Source organism: Glycine soja, chromosome 9 (genome assembly GCF_004193775.1).
Source record: "Glycine soja cultivar W05 chromosome 9, ASM419377v2, whole genome shotgun sequence".
NCBI lineage: Eukaryota > Viridiplantae > Streptophyta > Magnoliopsida > Fabales > Fabaceae > Glycine > Glycine soja.
This window is the reverse complement of record NC_041010.1, coordinates 84,612-104,074: the sequence shown is the minus strand read 5'-3', so window position 1 is coordinate 104,074 and position 19,463 is coordinate 84,612. Positions and strand designations below refer to the sequence as shown.

The 19,463-nt window shown below is 32.1% G+C and overlaps 3 protein-coding genes across 6 annotated transcripts; 1 reads left to right on the top strand and 2 right to left on the bottom strand.

Annotated features, from left to right (window-relative positions):
• Positions 1-134: 134 nt before the first annotated feature.
• LOC114425937 (RING-H2 finger protein ATL7-like) lies at positions 135-3,990 on the bottom strand. 2 transcript variants are annotated; one of them, XM_028323807.1, is made up of 4 exons: positions 3,562-3,990; positions 2,474-2,654; positions 1,735-1,911; positions 135-417 (listed from the first exon to the last, which is right to left on the bottom strand). In XM_028323807.1, exons 1-3 carry the CDS (start codon positions 3,888-3,890, stop codon positions 1,762-1,764), a joined length of 660 nt encoding a protein of 219 aa, XP_028179608.1. In that variant the 5' UTR covers positions 3,891-3,990; the 3' UTR covers positions 135-417; positions 1,735-1,761. The 2 variants fall into 2 exon arrangements, with proteins under 2 accessions (XP_028179608.1, XP_028179607.1); XM_028323806.1 differs by having other exon boundaries at positions 135-497; positions 3,562-3,989.
• Positions 3,991-8,580: 4,590 nt separating this feature from the next.
• Positions 8,581-10,734, top strand: LOC114367690 (probable transcription factor MYB58). The gene is made up of 3 exons (XM_028324889.1): positions 8,581-8,771; positions 9,124-9,361; positions 10,243-10,734. The coding sequence occupies exons 1-3, from the start codon at positions 8,581-8,583 to the stop codon at positions 10,732-10,734; spliced, it is 921 nt and encodes a 306-aa protein (XP_028180690.1).
• A 1,467-nt stretch (positions 10,735-12,201) lies between these two features.
• On the bottom strand, positions 12,202-18,152 carry LOC114367874 (uncharacterized Rho GTPase-activating protein At5g61530-like). 3 transcript variants are annotated; one of them, XM_028325108.1, is made up of 10 exons: positions 18,005-18,147; positions 17,670-17,790; positions 16,916-17,178; positions 16,321-16,383; positions 16,220-16,238; positions 15,846-15,944; positions 15,651-15,731; positions 15,318-15,562; positions 13,758-13,923; positions 12,202-13,008 (listed from the first exon to the last, which is right to left on the bottom strand). In XM_028325108.1, the coding sequence occupies exons 2-10, from the start codon at positions 17,728-17,730 to the stop codon at positions 12,863-12,865; spliced, it is 1,143 nt and encodes a 380-aa protein (XP_028180909.1). In that variant the 5' UTR covers positions 17,731-17,790; positions 18,005-18,147; the 3' UTR covers positions 12,202-12,862. The 3 variants fall into 3 exon arrangements, with proteins under 3 accessions (XP_028180909.1, XP_028180910.1, XP_028180911.1); XM_028325109.1 differs by lacking the exon at positions 18,005-18,147 and adding an exon at positions 17,879-17,959; XM_028325110.1 differs by having other exon boundaries at positions 12,352-13,008; positions 15,651-15,728; positions 18,005-18,152.
• Between the last annotated feature and the right edge of the window lie 1,311 nt (positions 18,153-19,463).

Below are 19,463 nucleotides of genomic sequence, written 5' to 3'. Positions count from 1 at the left end.
ACAAGAAGTTAGAATGTAATACGTTTAGCATTATCTAGTATGGGTAAGATATGTACACGTTGCCAATTTTGAAGTATGCATGCATCAAAAATGCTATTCATTAGTGGGAACGACAAAATGGATAAGACAGGATCTAAATCCAAAACCAAACCCTTTGCATTTTTAACGAAAAAACGCAGGAAAAAAAAGAAGAAAAACCAGCAATATATAAAATACTTTTCACTTGTGATGTAAACTATCTTAGGTACATTAACCAAAATTAGAATGCTTAAAAGACACATTCAGGGTACCATAAGTTACAATAATGATGAGTCAATTCAAATGTACCATCAAAGCTGTAGTTCCCCGAATGAAGACATTTCTTGCCGAAGTATCAATCTGTGCAGTTGCTGCGCACACTCTGGAGGCTTCATTCAACTGAGTTGGAAGGGATAAGTTTGTCAATATATCTGGATTTCATCATTTTGATAGTAGAATTGATTATCAACTTGATACACCTGCTCAATGTGAGTTTTACCAATCAAGTAATGATCCTTTTCAAGTTTCATGAATGATCCAAAGACAGACAAATAAAAAGGGTAATAATTATAAGAGAGAACCTAATAATCTTTTGCTTTACCTTAAATAGAGATTTATAAAAGGAAAATATTTCAAAACAATCTTAGAAAATATCAAAGCCCGACTTTCTCAAAAATCTTAAATTGTTAGGTGGAAGCTTATGAATGGTTTTGTCTTTAACACATCACATGCTAGAAACTTTTGGGCTTTAGCTTAGAATGTTGGATCGCACGCAGGTTTACTCCACCTCATGCTGAAACTTAGAGCCTGTTTGAATTGAGAAACTACTTTTTTCTAGATAATTTTAAAAATATCACTTCATATATATTTTCACTCCATTTCCTATTTTAAAGACACAGACCAATATAAAATAATTCATTGTTTCCTGCCCAAATATTTGAAAACTGGAAATAAAGTAAAAACAAGGCGTCATTTTTATAACTATTTGAGACCCTAAACTTCTTCAGTCTCTTTGGAAAAAAAAATGAAGAAGAATGTGTGCAAAAAGAATTGAACTGCTGATCACTTGGCGATAGAGGCTATGATTACATTAAAGTTAAAGCCATTAAGTGAAGGACTATAAATGATTTTACATGTCTAACAAAATTTGAGGGAATTCAAAGTTTGCAAAGATACCATTAAATTTATCTAGATAGAAACCTTATTAGGATGTGTTTTATTAAACAGCTTAATCAAATACTTATTCAATAAACTCTCGTAAAATGAGAGCTTATTACAAGGTTGACTGTGAAGCTTATTGAAAAAAGTAAAAAAGAAAAAAGAATGATATGTTTTTCCATGATGCTTATTAAAATAAGTCTTGTACAAGCTCTTCAGACAAACCCCCCAAAAGTCATCTAAAGGAAGATTGCTTCCTCATCCAATGTCATGTAAAGTTTAATACCCAAATTTCCCTTTAGATAGCAAAAAAATCACTCTTATGAAAAGTAGACAACAGTTTCAAAGGCATTAAACCATTTACAAGATTAATAATTAAATAAATTGAATATTATTGTTCCTCGAAACTGTTCCCAGGTTTCATTCTTGCCACCCCCTTCTCTAGTTCTCTTGTGTAGATCACTGGTCTCCTTACTATTTCCCTCATTAAATACATCCCCGACATAAAACACTAGTGAGTAGTGAGCAAAAATTAATAATAAGAAAGCAAAAAATTACCTGAAAGAGTTTTGCATCATCATGCTCCTATTGATTGTTTTGCACATTTTGCCCTTCAACATCAATGCAGTGAGTGCTGATGGCAACTTCTCCAGAGACATTTTGGAAGACATTGGTTTCTAGATCCCTAGGAGATGTTGATTCAGAGAATTCCATGGCTTGTGTTTCTTCATTGTTCTGTGACAATTAGAGTTCAGTATGTGTCATGCATGACCATTGATCTGTGATCTAAACGATACAGTACTAAGTTTAAACTTTAAATATTGAGAATAACTCCTTATCTAATGTAAACAATTAAAAAATTGAATAATTCTAATCTTTTTACAATATGTTCCTATTAATCCTCCTACCGCCTTTATACGGTAAGTATTTAATATTTTTCATATTTCCAACACATTAGAATGTCTTTACTTTTTTATTTAATACTTTCTTTATAGAAAATTAGAACGATTTATAGGAATATATAGCATTACTCTATTCAATGTATCCATTAATATATGATGTTTACACTTTAGATTTAGAATTCAATTCAAAGGTATACTGTATTGAGTTCTTATTAACGAAGAACATGTGGACTAAAAAAAGGTCAAGATTACAAAACCAAGTATGACAAAGTAGTAACCTGCAAACACTCCTTGATCAACAATTATCAACTAAGTAATCATAAAATCATCGTATAAGTCCGAATTCAGTTTTAAAAAAAGACCAAGACAAAATTATTGAAGCTGCTCATATGTACCTGCATATCGGATGCCTGCGTTGAAGATTTAGCAGTGGTTAGTAGGGAGAAGCGGCAGAGAGGACAGGTGGTATGGGTGGCAAGCCAAAGATCAATGCAGCTCATATGAAATGTATGGCCACATGCAGGTATTTGTTGCAGCCTATCCTCTGCCTGGTAGTCCAAAAGGCACACTGAGCATCTGCAACAAAGAATCTCGTAGATGAAGGAAGCTAAAGAAAAACAAAACACAGTTTTCCAGTCCAACAAATGAAGCTCAAAAGCTGAGTGCATCACAAGCAAGTTCTAAACAAGTGTTTGGGAAATCTTTTTGAACACACTTCCTGAAATTAGTTGGCATTAACTCCAAAACACAGCAACATTGTCCTATCCTAAAGTGATTACTTAAAATCTATTACAACATTGAGAATATCAGAGCCCACTAGTGATATGACTAGGACAGTGTATATAAGTGAGGGAGAATTCTCACCCATGCAAGAGTTAGCTTTTGGGTTGAATTAGACTTAAGTCTAGATTCTAAGATGGTATCAGAATCTATCCTAGCAGTTTGTTGTTAGGCCTATTACGCTACCCATATCGGACTACCTACAATCCTTGAAATGTCCTATCTTTGATGTGAGGGGAATATTTTTGACATCCTACATTGACATTGATTAGTGATATGACTAAAACAGTGTATAAAAGTAGAGGGAAAATCTCATTCCTATGAACAAACTTTTGTGGTTGAGTCAGGTCCATCCAAAGTTCGAAGATGTTATCAGACCTATCCTAGCGGTTGTTGGTGTGCCTTTCAAGTAAACTATAATTGGGCCATGATTGGACTACCATGCCCAATCCTCAACTTAAGGGGGTGCTGAAGATCTCACATTGATTACTAGTGACATGGCTAAACTAGGGTATATAAATGGGCAACAACCCTCATCTCATGAGCTGAATTAGGGTCTAACCCAAATTCTAAGATGATATCAAATCCTATCCTATTAGTTGTTGTGTGGCTTGTAAGGCCAGCAATTACTGAAGCTTCTGGGCATGAAGGGGTTGTGTTGAAAATCCTAAAAAAGGGGAAAGAAAATGAATGAATTACTGACTGAGTATCTTTGACGGAGAAGCTTTCCTTGTAGACAATAATGGGCAGCATCTCTCTAAGTTCTTTGTTCAAGCCCAAACCCAATGTGGAGATGGCATTATTGCGGTTGTTGTTGCTGGGAAGGCGAAAGTGTGAAATCCAATGGAGCCTAGTTCGCGGTCGGAGGTAGAAGAGATAGAAGAGAAAGAGGAGAATGAGAGTGAAGAAGATGGGAACACAGAAGATGAATGCTCGGTACAGCTTCAGTTCAGTTGAGGCCACAGATCTGCTGCTGCTGCTCGACCAACAACCACACGAAGGGTCTGACTCGGAACAGCCACACTCAGACATCACTCACTCACTCACTCCTCAAACCACAAATAAAGTAAATTATTCAACACAAATGTTGCCGCTGGACATTCACATCCAAAAGAAAAATCTGTATTCGATTCGCTAAATTAAAGGGGGGAAATTAGGTAAGTCAACATTTATTCCTCTAACTTTATTATTTATTTTAATTTATTTTCTAACATTTGACATTGTGATTTCCTCTGTTATAAGAAAAAGATCCGAATGTTAATCCATCTTTTTCTTGATTAAATACCATAAGCATTAGCTTGACAATTAATTAACTCTTATATTATAAATTAAAAAAAAAAACTAGAAAACACATGTACACCCCTCCCATTGTTGATTTATCCACCAACAAAATAGGGAGAATAAAATTAGGGATTGTTGGAGTATTGAGGGGAGTAAAAATCGGAAAGATTTACACCAATGAGTTATGAATAAAGAAAACTTTATATCACGCTTTAAATCAAAATTTTATGACTTAAATTTATAAGTCTTTCTCATTACTTATATGGTGCTTAACTTTTCTACTTCAATTAGATGTGAGATTTCACCTTATTCTTAATTTATACAATTATATATCTTCTATATTTTTTTTCTCACTTACAAGGGCTTAACAACCCAAAAAAAACTAGAAAACACATATACACCCCCTTTGATTGTTGATTTCTCCACCAACAAAATAGGGAGAGCAAAACTAGGGGCCTGCATGAAAAAAAAAACACAGCTCCCGAGGCAAACCAAGAACATGTTTAGCAAATGCATCAATTGATGCATTACATCCTTTGGAAATGTGCTTGAAAGACACTACCATTGGAGACTCAATGATGCTCTTTATAGCTCAACAGATCTAAAAATAGACATGATTTTCATTGCACCCATCAAGTATAAGATGTATAACTTCTATTGAGTTAGATTGACATCCTACTTATAGAATCTGTTGTTCTCTAGCAAGTTGAATACCATGGAAGATGACTCATAACTCTTATTGAATAACTGAACTCACTCTTAGATTACAGGCGAAGCTCGCCATGGAATCATTTGCATCATTTCTTAAAAGACCACCACATGATATAACTGCATTTGCTCGAGATCTAGCACCATCACAATTGAGAGTGAATTGTTTTCCTTCGGATGGACTCCAAGTGAACTTGTTAACTGAACATATATTGTTGGATCTATTCTTGATAATTCCCTCTTGGTTCTTGGTAGCATGATTCCAAGCCAGCTCCATCTTATGTAACCAGACCATAATATCCTCCTTGCTCCAATTTTGATCTTTAAACGCTTTGGTATTCCTTTGTTGCCAAAGTAAATCAATCATGAAAACCAAACATAGGCCAATTTAAAGGGAACTAACCACCCCCTCTTAAATTTGCCAACATCCATTGATGAACTGATAATTGGACTTCCATATAAATCTGAATAATGAGATATTAGGTGACACGTCAACTTTTTAAATTAACGAGTAAACATTCTTAATAAAAAACACTCCATCAATAGAATTTTTCCACCTCATATCTTTTATATTTAATCATGAGTTTTAGTGGCTTTTTATATCCAATTAAGTCAATCTTTTTAATAATTGTTCAATCAATAAAAAAAACAATTTTAATTATTTTAATTAGTGCTTAAATTTCTTCATTTAATATTAAATATAGTAAAATATTAATAAATTATTGTGAAATTAATATTTAATTAAGTACACTAGTTTTAAAATATACAAAATTAAAATTTTTTAAAATTATATTTTATATTATATTTATTACAAAAATATTTTTTAATTATATTTAAAATTTATTTTTCTATGATTTAATTGTACTTTTGGTCCATCAAGAATGACAATTATACAATTTTTGTCTCTTAGGTTCTAATTGTGACAATTAGGTCTCTCAGGTTTAGCAAATTGATCATTTTAGTTCTCAAAATTTTAATTGTGTCAATTGGGTTGTTTTTATCCTCAAAAAATAGTTCTAATTGGATAATTATGAAATTTAATGAACTAAAATTGATCAACTTTGATACTTGAAGACTTAATTGATACATTGAAATATGAGAATTAAAATTACATATTTATAATACTTAAAGGATCCAATTAACACAATTAAAATTTGAGTAATTAAAATTACACAATTATAATACAAGGGACCAAAAGTCTAGTAAACTAATTTGAAATAAACTTGAGTGCGACTTTTAAAGTAGCATTAATGTAGTCTTAAATCCATATCAAAGTTTTAGATTTTGCAAGTTATGTGTGCGTTTAATTTCGTTAAGTTTTAGATTTTGCAAATTCCTGTAATACTGACACCCAACACCCAGGAAGTGGAACATATTTTCTTAAAAATGAGTAATTAATTAACAGGTTTTTAGGCTTTTAATGTCAAAAAATTGGAAGATTTAATTAACAAATTGGTAATTTCTTAAAATTCAAAAAAGGAAATTTTAAAAAATAACAAATGAAAAATATATGATCTAATTAAAAAGGATATTAAAAAATAAAAAATAAAAAAGAATTCTTTTGTTGGGAGCTTAACTAACAAATTAATAAAATTTAAAAAATGGAAGGTTTGATTAAAAAAATTAGTATTTTTTTTTTAAAAAAAATAAGCCTTTTTAATTAACAAATTGATAGGTTTTCAAATTTAAAATTGGACAGTTTTAAATTTCTGTAAATGAAAATAATAGGTAAAAAAAGTAAACATAAAATTATTTATCTTTGTCACTCTTTTTTAATAGAGGGAGATAAATAAATGAAAAGAAAAATATAACAAATATAGCAATAGTTTGAGGAAGAAAAAAAAGATAACAAAATATTTGAAGGTAAAAATGCAAACTAACTAGCATTACTCATTAATTCTCTTTACCTTTATCCGTTTGGTTTTGGGTCTTTAATTTATGTGTATCAGTGTATGCATTGTACGTAGAAGTCGATCGGTTTAATCTTTCTTTTGGGATAATTAATCTTCTTTGCTGAGAATTATTGATTGCTTTGGGTAAACATATTTTCATGATCCTGTGAACATATTTTCTAAAAGAACATGCTAGTCAAACAATAGTGAAATCAGTAAAAGAAAGAAATGGGAAAATCTACTGGTATTATCTTTGAGAAGACAAATTACATGATCTACCACGAAAGCTTCAGTGGACTTCTCTGCATGAAGATATAAGAGCACCTCACATATTTGACCTACAAACATAAGAATGGTCATCGGCCAATATCAATGGAAAAAGGAAAATTATAAAAGAAAGAAAAAATGGTTTTACAATAAAAATTTCTATGTATCAACCTATTTCTTTTTACTCTTAAATTGGCATGCATCAATGGAAGGTTATTCTCTACAACATAAAGAAATTTATTTTAGAAATCAAACAAATAATAACCAGTTATTTGGATTTTGTGAGCCATTGAAGTAACACACAAAGAATTAGAAAAGAAAATTAAAAAATTTGAAAACAAAAACCTTAAAAATGAAAGCCTCAACATTTTGAGAAACGACTTCACCTATTGGTAACACAAATTATGAATTTGAATATATAAAATCCCTCGGATAAATATGCTTGAGAAAAACACAAATCCTGAGGCATGTGGTTGAACAATGCCTCCATTGCACCCTTAAGTTCCACAATGGTTACCCTTGATCAAAACTTGAATAAAGTTTCTAAAAGAATTCTGTGTCATGAGAATGAATAAAAGAACGGTTTGAAGAGTTGGGTATTTTTTTTCTAACAGTTAGAACTATAATTGAGGCCTTGAGGGTGAGTGGTTACCAGCGGATGAAGGAGATCCTGCAGTTACTCCATCAGCAACAACAATAAAAGAATGTGAAGCACGATTTCAGAGACTGCAATTACCTTTGTATTAGTTTAATATCTCGTGTTGACTTTTTTGCCCGTTTTATCCTTTATTTGATGCATAATTACAGTTTTGGTTAGAAGAGAGTAGGGAGTTGCAACATAACTAAGGGGCATTGGTTTAAACAAATGTGTATAACAAGAGATCTTATTGTCTTTATTTACGTTATAATTATGTTATAATTATAAAAAATCAATTGATTGTATAAAATGAGTTATTATAAGATTATAGTCTTTGATTTCTACTAATGAAAAAAAAAGTTTTCCATATACAGTATCAAGATTTTAGCACAATTAATTAATCAATTAAAATTTATTTTATATAACATTTTACATAAATAATTGTTAAAATGTTATATAGTTTTAAGTAATTATTTCCATAAAAAGGTAATTATTTAAAAAATATTTTTTAACAAGGTAATTTATGATATTATAATAGTGTAAAAAAAATTTAAAATGCATTATAATTATTATTTTTTTAAAAATATTATATTCATTTAGAAGTAAATTTTTAAATAGTTTAAATTTTAAAAAAATCTTGATTCAAACGAGAAGAAATGGCGGGGTTGTGCATGTTCCCCACTAACCGTCAAAACCGTCGCATGCGCAAAGTGGGGAGCAAGAATCCTCTGCATTGCGTCCACGTAGATCAAAAGCCAAATCACGCCACCTGCTGCCACGCCACAAACATCAGAAAACAAAACTTTCGTAACGTTCCTCGCGTGCGCAGGTGCATGACGTAGCCATGAGTGAAAGCACACAGGAGCAAAAGTACCATATCCATTTCAAACATGTATATAAATGAAAATGATGAGTTGAATGAAGGAAGGAAAGAGGCATGGAAATTAGAGAGTTAGAGATGATAAAGAAGGGGCCATGGAGTAGTGAGGAAGATGAGGTGCTGTTGAGACACGTCAGCAAATATGGCCCTCGGGAATGGAGCTCCATTCGATCCAAAGGCTTGTTGCCCAGAACAGGAAAATCTTGTCGCCTTAGATGGGTTAACAAACTTAGACCCAACTTGAAGACGTAATTCATTGCTTTCATTCATTCTATCTGTCACCTTTTTAATATAATTATGTGCAACTAATTCACATTCATATGTTAATTTGTTGTGTTATCCTTGTACGAACATAGGATACCAAATTTGATCTTACTAATGTTTTTCCGAGGGAGATATAAGTAAGGTTAGTTGAATAGTTAAGGGAGAAGGAAATAAGAAAAAAGTCAAAGATACTAACAAAATTAACTTTTGTCCATAGAAAAAAAAAAAACTGTTGCTGTTTCGAGTGTTTTAGTGTTTGTAGTACTACTATACTACTAATAATGTACAAAATTTGATTGTTTCTTAATTTTGATAACGAAATTTTGGAATGTGTAGTGGATGCAAGTTTACAGCAGAGGAGGAAAGGTTGGTGATAGAATTGCAGGCACAATATGGGAACAAATGGGCCAAAATTGCAACGTATTTGCAAGGGAGAACCGACAACGATGTGAAAAACTTCTGGAGCAGTAGGAGGAAAAGGTTGGAGAGGATGTTGCAGAAGCCACCAGCGTCAAAGCCAAAGAAAAACAAAGGAAAAGCTCATCTTAATCAAGTGCAACAAGTGGAAGAAATGGTGAGGTTCATGAGTATCCTAATTTTACTTCAAGATATATTGTGTGTCAGCGCAAGTGTCTATACATTCTATACCCTTTACTAGAAAACAATATCTAACAGAAATACCACAAAATTTTCTTTTTTATACCTGATACCCTCCTAGAGTTTAGGGGAGTCCTTACAATTAAGTGGTTCCTATAAGGGAGAGGAGAAAATGGATTTAGTGTTTTGTAACCATTGGATGAAGATTGGATAACTCATTTTATTTTGATAAATCAAATTTAAAATACACTTTTGACTAAGTACATGTTTGGATTAAAGTTTTTAAACTTAAGTCTGGATCAAATTGAATTTGCAAAAACAACCTTAATCTTATTTCTACAAAATTAAGTTTGCATCAAGTAAATTTTTTATGTTCAAACCTACTTTTGAAGGTAATCAAACATGTTATCAAAATGGATTTACTTTCTAAACCTAAGTTTAGAGCTTTCCAAAGGGAAAACCAAACATTGTCTTGTAGTTGTCCAATATTCATTCAACAATCATCTATAATCTATAGTTATTATCTATAATTTATAAGGTAATTACCCTTTAATGTACATATTTTTTATTCCTAAATTATCTTTTAATATATATAATTGTGTTTTTATTCCCTTTATGAACTTCCAAGATGTAACTGTTATTGTCACTTCTTTAAAAAAAATTGCTACCACTATTTTTTTAACTACTTTTTCTTTTATTTTTTACAAATAATGGAAAAGTGAAAAATGTTCTATCTTAAACTTTGATGTCTCAACAATTTTATTGTAGTAAGTTTTTTTTATATCTTTAAGAAAAATACTTGATTTAATTAATAAAAAAATCGCAAATTCATGAACTTGGTGAGTACATCTATTTCAGGTTCCACCATGCAGTTCCAATCAGGTGGAGGAAATTCTATCTTACGCTACTTCCTATATGGGAAACACTCTAGTGTTCGAGATGATCAACCTACAAGATTTGATAAAGCCAAACTATCAACAGTTGGAAAATGATTATCTGAGTGCAGTTGAGGTTGATGCCACCCCACTTCACACAGTTCCATCGTTTGAGTCTTCATCAGGGTACAACTTCCCTCTACTCCCTGAACCTGAACCACTCTTGGACTTTCCACTGTTCCCAGAGTGCCAGGACCTTGTTCCTGAGCCCTTTGACCCAAACTTTGTTTATGGGTTCGAGGAGAAAAAATGTTTACAATGTGCATGCAGCAGTAGCCAGAAGCTTGGGACCAGGTTGCCAACTTTCGGATTGGAAGGAAATTCTCAAAGTGCAAGTTCAAATGGCTTTTTCAAGGACTTCCCTAGCGAGATTTTTGAATACTTTGAGCACATTCCAACCTCATCAGATCAATGAACTGTTTATTTTTAATTAGACCGCTATGCCCGGTGATCATTTTGCTCCTGTTTTACAAGTATCATCCATCCATTTGGTATGTAGTCAGTGCTAGATTGTTGTAACTTACCTGTTTCCAATTTGCCAATAATATATGAACTTGATGTGAATCCCCTTATCTTGCTTCAATTGGGATCAATTATAGGATGGAAATTGCACACCGATTCATCCAAAAACATATTGTTAACTTTTATTCGTTTCTCAACCTACAAAACTCAGGTTGGAATGATTCCAAAACGAGGTGAAAGAGGACGTTCTTAAACGCAATTTAGGCACAAAAACACTGAAAAAGGTTAAGTAAAACGAGATATATGCAAACATGAAATTCGGACATAATTACAGAATTAGCATTGCGAAAATTAAACAAGGAAATAGAAAATGTGAAAAAAAGAACAAGATAAGTACCATAGATAATGATGTTTGATAAGCCTTAGGATCGCCACAAGAATTGAAAAATTCTTGATAAGATGAAATGGTTCCAGGAAGAATCCTAGTGGAGACAAACCCAACAAAAGTCCTTTGTCTATTCACTTCAAAAATGATTTATAAAAATCAATTCTTTTGCACTTGGTAGAAAATAAAAGAAAAATAAAATCTCAAATTCTAAGCATAACTAAAATGCCTTCGTTTTTAAGTGAGGCATAATTAAGCTTGAGCTTTAGGTCTCAAAACCAGTTACAAGCAATTTATTATCATTCTTTTTTATTAAATGCTTAAGTAAATAATTGGCTCCTATTCTCACTCCAAGCAAGCAATACATGTGACTAGTAACCCACACATGCAGACCTCTAGATGTTGGATCCCCTCATGCAATTGAATTGCCCTCAAATTAGCTACTATATGATGTAAAACTTATTAGGTCATTTTATGTCTTGTCATGGGCCCTCTCATGCTTTGTATTGGGTCTTGGACTTTCTTCTGAACTTGGATCTGATCTTTGATGTCCTCATTAGAACTTACTTCGTTACTTGATTTTTTCAAAGACAAATATTAGTTTGTTAGTTTTATTAGAAATATAAGGTAAAAAAAATTCAAACTTACGACCTCTCCTCTTTTCCTTCTCCCTTCATTCTTCTTTCTTTCCATCCACCAAATCAACCTTATATCTCCTATCAGCATTAAGTTACTTGATTTAATCAAGGAAAACCTGAAATTGCCCAATATATCTAATTAGTTGAGGAACTTAATACCTGCACATTTGAGTATTTCCCATATTATATTTTGTAGATACTTCTTTTAACAACCATAAACAAATAGCAAATAAAAGCTATCGGTGTTCCTCAAAGGCTAGACCTATACAACACATGAACAGAATCTTTTATTTTTACTATTTCTTTATACTCTCTGTCCTATAGAGTTGCAATACAAACATAATAGCCTTCAACAAAATCCTCTCGTGCGACCCCCAAAAAATTAGGCACTGTAGGGTCCCAAGAGTAAAATAAATTATAAATCTCCAAGTTTGAAACAAACTTACTCCACCTCATAAGATGGTTAAGAAAAAAAAAAAAGGAAAAGATCACATGTTTAATCTCTCTTGATAACAAAAACTAACAAACTATCTAATAACATTTGCCAATAAAAAAAAAAGACTTTGCTGTACCCCTTTTGCAGCATTCTCCCAATCAGGGACAAGATTTATATGATCCATTTCTACTACAGTGTAGCAAACTGACCTTTATCTATATATATGAATATGAATATATGACTCTACGTAAACTATAGACAAAGGTCACAAAACAAAGATCACACATATCATCAGTCCAAGCGAAAGACCACAACAACACAGCACACTTCGTGACGAATTTCTGCAAGCAATACATAATAGCTGTACAATACTTTCGCTACTTTTACCCCCTTTTTGAAGTATAACAGTCGCTCCCCTAAAAGCATAAAACATCGAAAATCAGATAGGGATTATCACTAAAACTGGACCAGTAATATCCAACATCTTTCCGCGCGTGATGATTGTGGATAACTTCAAATATAGCTGCTAATAATGATCTTCATGCCCGGATTGGGAAAAAAGTTTACTCCAAGTCCAATATTCCAAGTCAACCAATAAATACAGTAAAAGGAATCAAGCAATTCATTTCCAGACTGTCTCATTTGCATCTGTGAAAATTGCATTATGATGTTCTGTGAGCAACTGAACAACCTCAATTGCACCAAAATCTACTGGTGTGCCGTCATCCAAAGGAATAGGAGATGATGCATCTGTGGCTTCACCATCATCTGCAGCAAAAGAAACAAGAAAAGAATCCAATCAGCAACAATCCTACAAATCTATAACTGCATTATTAATATTTCTGCAGACGAAATTTAGGTCATTAATTTTCAATGGTTTCTCTCAGGGTGTGTGTGCTAGGGAGATTAAGTTTCCCGTGAATCTTAGATTTCTATGTTTGGTATGAATTTTTAAAAAAAGATTTTCAGGAAATTAATATTCCTGGTTATTTTTTAAACCATATTTCCCGACAAACCATTCCCAAGGGAGGGAGTGGGAATCCAAGATTTGAAGTTTGGATACCCACAAAACATTGTCTAACCTTCTCAAGAATATTTGGGCATACCAAACATATTTACAACATTTTCAAAAATCGTGATTCTTAAAGAAACAAGATTCCTAGAAATATAAATCCAAGGAACAAAAGAAGACTATGCATACCAAATGCCCCCCTAGGGTTTTCCATGGTCTTAATCCCCTATTTAACTAGTTATCTCTCATGTGATCAACTCTTCTTATTAGGCCTTTTATTGATCCTCTCCTCACATGGCTGATATTAAAGTTTATGCTTAGTGAAGATTATTGCATATAGAACATTTTGACTTAGAAAATCCCCATTGCCAAACAGACTAGGGTACGATTTTGTGGAATGTCCCACAGGGTCATCATCCTTTTGGCCATAATCAATAATAAATAATAATTTAAGTCGATTTGGTTATCTTAAAAAATTTACATGTTTTAGCATCATTTAGCCTACCAGCAAGCATGTCCCAGGCAGTATATGAGCCAGGTGGTGGATCCACAGTCTTATTGGAAAGACTTTTTGACACCTGATTCCAATATTGATGATAAAATTCAGGTCTCCGTTCCTTTTGCCACATAATAACAGGTGCCATTTCCATAGCAAGGCTCCGAGCATCCATCTAGAGAAAACAAAAAATGATGAGCATGCTACTCAAATCCAATTTGTATGTAGCAACAAGCAAGTAATGACTATGACATTGCTCTTATGGTGATCCAAGTGATGGGAAACCCAAAATAGCAAGCATGAAAATGATCATATTGCAGAGACAGAGGAAAGAAGCTAACTATAACAAAGCAAGTTATGCATCTACGAAAATAGTGGTGTTTGCTTTCTGCTTTTAGATTAAGAAGAGAAAATAGTGATATTAGCAGAAGAAAAAAATATTAGAAAAGGAGAAAAGCACAAGAAACTGACCACAGGAAATCCTTCAAGAAGTAAGCAAGAAGTACAGAAACATAAATATTTAAGCTCTCTAATCCTTCTCCAAATCATACAACAAAACTCTAACATAACCATAAGCAGAAAGCCCAAAATAAGTTAGGAAACAATCTTATACCAAAGAATATAAAAAATACACTAACTGAAAAGTGAAAAGACTGGTGTTTTGCTGTAGCCAAATACACTGCATACCAGCTGATTAAGCACACACCCACAAAGCACTGCAGTGCCTCTTTTCCTTATAGAAACTAAAGAGCCAAAATATGACTGACTAGTCTGATGAAAGTTCAATGTGAAAGCCTAGACCTCCTCTTTTTTCCATATACATGAATTTCTAGGAGTAGTGCTTTTAGGCAATAAGCTTTGATAGATATTCAAAGCCAAAAAAGGGTTCCAGAACTTTGCTGATTATTCCTTTTTATATTCGATCTTTTTTCTTTTCTTGTTTTACTATGTGGATAGTTTACGTGATGATTATTCTTGTTCCATTATGAATAATAAAATTTATCATTTCAATAAAAGTATATTGGACAACAGTATGCTCCATTTACCAAGTGAACATTTTCTTTGGTGAATTTTACCTAGTGAACTATTGGACAATATATTGATCAAACAACAAAATAAAAAACCAAACTTAAAGAATAACCAGAATAAGAATATGAAGGTAAGTTGGGGGTCTAAATTTTTTTTTAGAAAACATAAAAAGAGTTATAGAATGCTAATGAAGAAAAAAACAACAAAAACCTCAATGGTCAAAAGCAATGCCTTTTAGTTTTTAGTTAAATACAAGGTTTAATATATGGACACAAATTAAGCATCATAAAGGAAATCAACAACTTCAAATGATAATGATGATAGCAGAACAAATAAAAGGCATAGATTCAATTCCTTTTCCATATATGTTTCAAAAGCTGCTATTTGCACAGCAAATGTGCCATGAGACTCCACCATACACGGTTAATTAATCAATGAACAAGTATAAGTGCTCCCCAGGCATATGAAGCCCAATCTCCCACCCACCCATCCCTGCTCCAACTAAACAAACACACATGCCCATGTAGAGAAGTCTCCTACCTTATTGAGAAGTGATTTCTGGCTAACACGGAGTAGAAGTGCTGTTATAAACTCCAGAGTCATGTAGTTTACACTGGAAAGCCTCTTGAGTATGTTTCTCATGGAATATATACTGGATCGAGCACTTCTAATCTCATTATAAAGCTCTAATGTGGTTAGTGGCTCAGGAAGGCTAGCAAGATAATATTTTACAAGAGCTGCTACATCAACAGGATTTGTGCCTTCTGGTACCGAAGCAGTAGAATCTGCAACATGCAATTATAGTAGCAAATATATCATCATCCGAATATAATAACTCAAACATACCCATTACTGAAAGAATGATTGAATTACCTTGGTTGTATAGGGAAACCAACTGGTGGATAACCTTTTTATCCCCTTCAGATTTAAAAAGATTTGGCGAGTTCAATCCTGCTTAAAATAAAAATAATGAAATTACTATTGGATCAAAATGCTTTTAAAAAAATTATTGTATAAAAAAACATAAATTGATCCATGGACGTGGAGCCTTACTCTAGAAATAGCTACCTGAAACTATAAGATAATCTCCACATTTGACTAATATCTGAGGAATAGGTTTGCTGCAATCTTGCCTTTGTGCAGTAACCTCAATAGGAACTCCAAATACTGGGGTAAAGATAAGTAAATAATTAAGTACCATTATACAGGCATTAGGCAAGCAACAAATTTTAAATGTAAAGTAAAAAACTACATACAGACAAAGAATGCTACACTGCTATATAAATTAATAATCAACTAATAATAAAAGGTGTTACTGTAAAAGTATCAAAATGGAATTCTACGTAGCAGGAACAATGGAAGTAATTCTACATAGCCCGCAAAAGACTGTGGTGTATGAAAATACTGCTCTTTTTCTCAGTCATGTAGTTTGAGAAACTTACAATCAGTGCTCGCAACTCCCTGCAAAAGAAAATTATAGTAAGAATTTTGCAAATGGTGTATAGAGTAAAAAATAGATCAAAGTTAGGCCAATGTCATTTACCTTTTGCCATCTTTCAATATCTGTCAAGATAGTCTTACTTTTTTGTGCTGTTATTTTTGCAACCTGAAATAAATGAAGATGATGATAAATCAGAAAGAGAAGTAAAGAATATGAGCATCAAACTGGTGCAGCAAGAAATACATTGTGAATGATATTGTGGCATGTCACTGGCAGATAAGACCTAGAAAAAGGAAAAGGATACAACTGACAAAATAAAAAACAAAGAAAATTTGAAAAATCCATTTACCAAGTCCAGAATAACAGCCTTAAACAATCTAGAACCCAACCACAGGCTATCCAACATACAACTGACAGAATTATATAATCCAGAATCACTTTGGATAAGGCACTTCCTTTACCCAAATGAAAGGATTACAAGTAATAATAAAATAAAATCCCCAGAATAAGACGGTGCTTTTTTTTTCCGTTTTCATTTTTAGTTATTTCCAAAAATGCCACATAGGGCTCATTCTGTTTCTTGTTTTCAGAATTTTTGAACAAAATGGATAAAACAGTGAAACCTAGTCATTATGCATTTATCCATTTCTAAAAAGTTATCCATCACAATCTCAAATAATTTCCTCAATTACAGTACCTCTTCAACCTTGGACTTTCCCACAACCACCTTATCCTTTGTCCCTGAGAAGCCTCTCCTCAGGAGGGTACCTGTTGTAGCAGCAGCTGATATGAAACGATCCTGCACAGCATGTCTTGTGGATGGCTGCTGAAGAAGTGCCCACCGACTCTTCACCATCGATCCCACTCGTCCTGCCACTTCGGCCACATTACTCTTTGTATCCTTCGTGACCTCGCCAACAAATGTTCCTGCTGATTCCTTGGCTTCTTTAAGCTTCACCCCTACATCAAACTCATATTTGAACAAACAGAGACCAGAAAGGCTATATTTGGATTAATTTCCAAATAAACACTTACAGGAAAATAAAATGAATTAAGCTTCTCCATAAGTTAAAATTAGCTTAAGCATAAGCTAATTCATAGAATTTCTCTCATTTAGCTTCTCCAAAATCTAATTTTAACTTGGACATAAGCTAATTTAACTTATGGAAGAAGCTCAATTCATTTTTTCTTCTATTACTTTCTTATTTTCTAAGTGTTTATGGAGAAGTTTATTCAAACCAGTAGTGATATTTGGGCACCCTAATATTTTAGACACTCTTCATTTGTCTCTATCTTTCTTTTTGTCACATCAAATACCTATTACATCTATCATTTTTCTTTATTATTTTTTCTTTCTCTAGGTATTGGGTGTCCAAGAAACATTTCCCTATTCAAACAGAAGCAAAGTAAAAAAGAATGAGAAAAAAGCACAGCGATTTAGTGAAAGATACCGGAGGAAGAAAAGAAACCAGCAGCCTTATCTTGCCACTGAGGTGACATGATTGAAGGCATCGAAGCAGAAGCTAAGAACTAAATCAGACTCAATGGAAAACAATCAGTTTTCACTTGATCCTGCATAAAAGACGAGTCAAGTTAGGTGATTTGGACACGACAGATCATCGATTTGTTCAAAAATCAAAATCATCAATCAAACACCAACAATAAATAGTCTGATGAGGCTGAAAAACGAAAAGCAAACAAGAGAATTTGATGGAAAAAGGAAGGGATTGAAAAACCCTATTATGTTCCCGTAACGAATTAGAGAGAGAATAAGATCAAAGTTTACCTTGCTTTGCTATTGAGAGAGAGAGAGAGAGAGAGAGAGAGAGAGAGAGAGAGAAGTTGGAAAATGAAGTTTTGAGAAAAGACGGGCAGCAAAAACAGCTGACAGGGATAGGAATGGGACTTCTCTGACTAAGTCCGATGATCAACTTAGCTCCAAACTAGTATAACGGTACTTCTTTTGTCGACTTTCACTCCAATAATAATCACTTTTCTCTCTCTCTCTCTCTCATAAATAAGATAAGATAGATATTTATTTTATATAATTAATAAATAAATATTTTTAAAACTATAAATTATATTATAATTAAACTTTGTAACATATAAATATTTTTAAACACATATGTTATATTTTATATTTATGAAAAAATTATATTATAAGATAACATTATTTTTAATTATTGTTACTTTTAAAAAATATTTAATTCAATTTAAAAAAGAAGATAATGTTTATTTTTTTTATCATCTTAAAAAGAAATTGAGCTCTTATCAAACAAAATATTCTTTGTTGATAAGTTTTAAGTCATTGGTTATGTTTAAATTAGATAAAGTATCATTTTATATTTTTTTTAAACTTTTAATTTCTTTTACTTGTTTTTTAGCTTTAGGAAGCTAAGTTTTGTGTTACTTTATTTTCAAATAAAAATAAGACATGTACTTTGAAGGATCATCAAAGATATGTGTGGTCATGCACCTTAGGTGGACAAGACCGAGAAAGATAAAGTGTTAGACTTCTGATGGAAATAATTTTCAACAATTATGAGATTAAGGATACTAGTATCATTCAATTCAGTGTGTTTAAATATGAACAAAAAAATGCATGCATGTTATAATTATTGAAAATTAACAAAGTGATAATTTTAAAATTTATGTCACCATAACATGAAATATCTTTATGTTTTCATTACTTTGAACAACCCCATAAAATTCATCTTTGTTTTTAGTAAATTATGGTTAACCGACATAAAGTTAATTGTTGTTTTCAATAAATTATAGTTAATATCAATAAAATAAGATTTTTTGTATTGCATGTGGTTCATAGTTTAATGCTGATAATAATTATCTTATAGCTTATATCAAGAGTTGGTCTTTAATTGTTTTTATTCAACAATATTTAATCATTTTCTCAAAACATATAATTCAATTTAATATTATAAAAAATCTTATCTCGTGTTTCGCACAAGTAACTTAACTAATAATACAAAAAACATAATTAGTCTAGATAATAACAATCGATAAAAAGCCATAGAGATGTCATACATTTATGGAATATACAAGTTAGTATACATTTCTTTGAGTTGGATTACATATAATTAGTGAAAACAAATTATTAAAAAATCAGTTTATAATCAATGGTAAGTTGGTAACATACTATATTATTAGATTTATTATTATTAATTATTATTATTATTATTATTATTATTATTATATACACTTAAAGCTTTTGAGGGAGGGAGGATTGA

Bases quoted from the DNA above. Each gene is read 5' to 3' on its own strand.
- LOC114425937 (XM_028323807.1), bottom strand. From the start codon at position 3,890: ATGTCTGAGTGTGGCTGTTCCGAGTCAGACCCTTCGTGTGGTTGTTGG. The intron at 2,655-3,561 runs GTCAGTAATTCA...TCTTTGTTGCAG, and splicing joins TTCTCCGTCAAAGATACTCA to ATGCTCAGTGTGCCTTTTGG. The intron at 1,912-2,473 runs GTACATATGAGC...TAATTGTCACAG, and splicing joins CGCAGGCATCCGATATGCAG to AACAATGAAGAAACACAAGC.
- LOC114367690 (XM_028324889.1), top strand. From the start codon at position 8,581: ATGGAAATTAGAGAGTTAGAGATGATAAAGAAGGGGCCATGGAGTAGT. The intron at 8,772-9,123 runs GTAATTCATTGC...TGGAATGTGTAG, and splicing joins CTTAGACCCAACTTGAAGAC to TGGATGCAAGTTTACAGCAG. The intron at 9,362-10,242 runs GTGAGGTTCATG...CATCTATTTCAG, and splicing joins TGCAACAAGTGGAAGAAATG to GTTCCACCATGCAGTTCCAA.
- LOC114367874 (XM_028325108.1), bottom strand. From the start codon at position 17,730: ATGCCTTCAATCATGTCACCTCAGTGGCAAGATAAGGCTGCTGGTTTC. The intron at 15,563-15,650 runs GTAATTCAATCA...TGCATGTTGCAG, and splicing joins GGTTTCCCTATACAACCAAG to ATTCTACTGCTTCGGTACCA. The intron at 13,924-15,317 runs GTAGGAGACTTC...TGTTTTCTCTAG, and splicing joins AGAAATCACTTCTCAATAAG to ATGGATGCTCGGAGCCTTGC.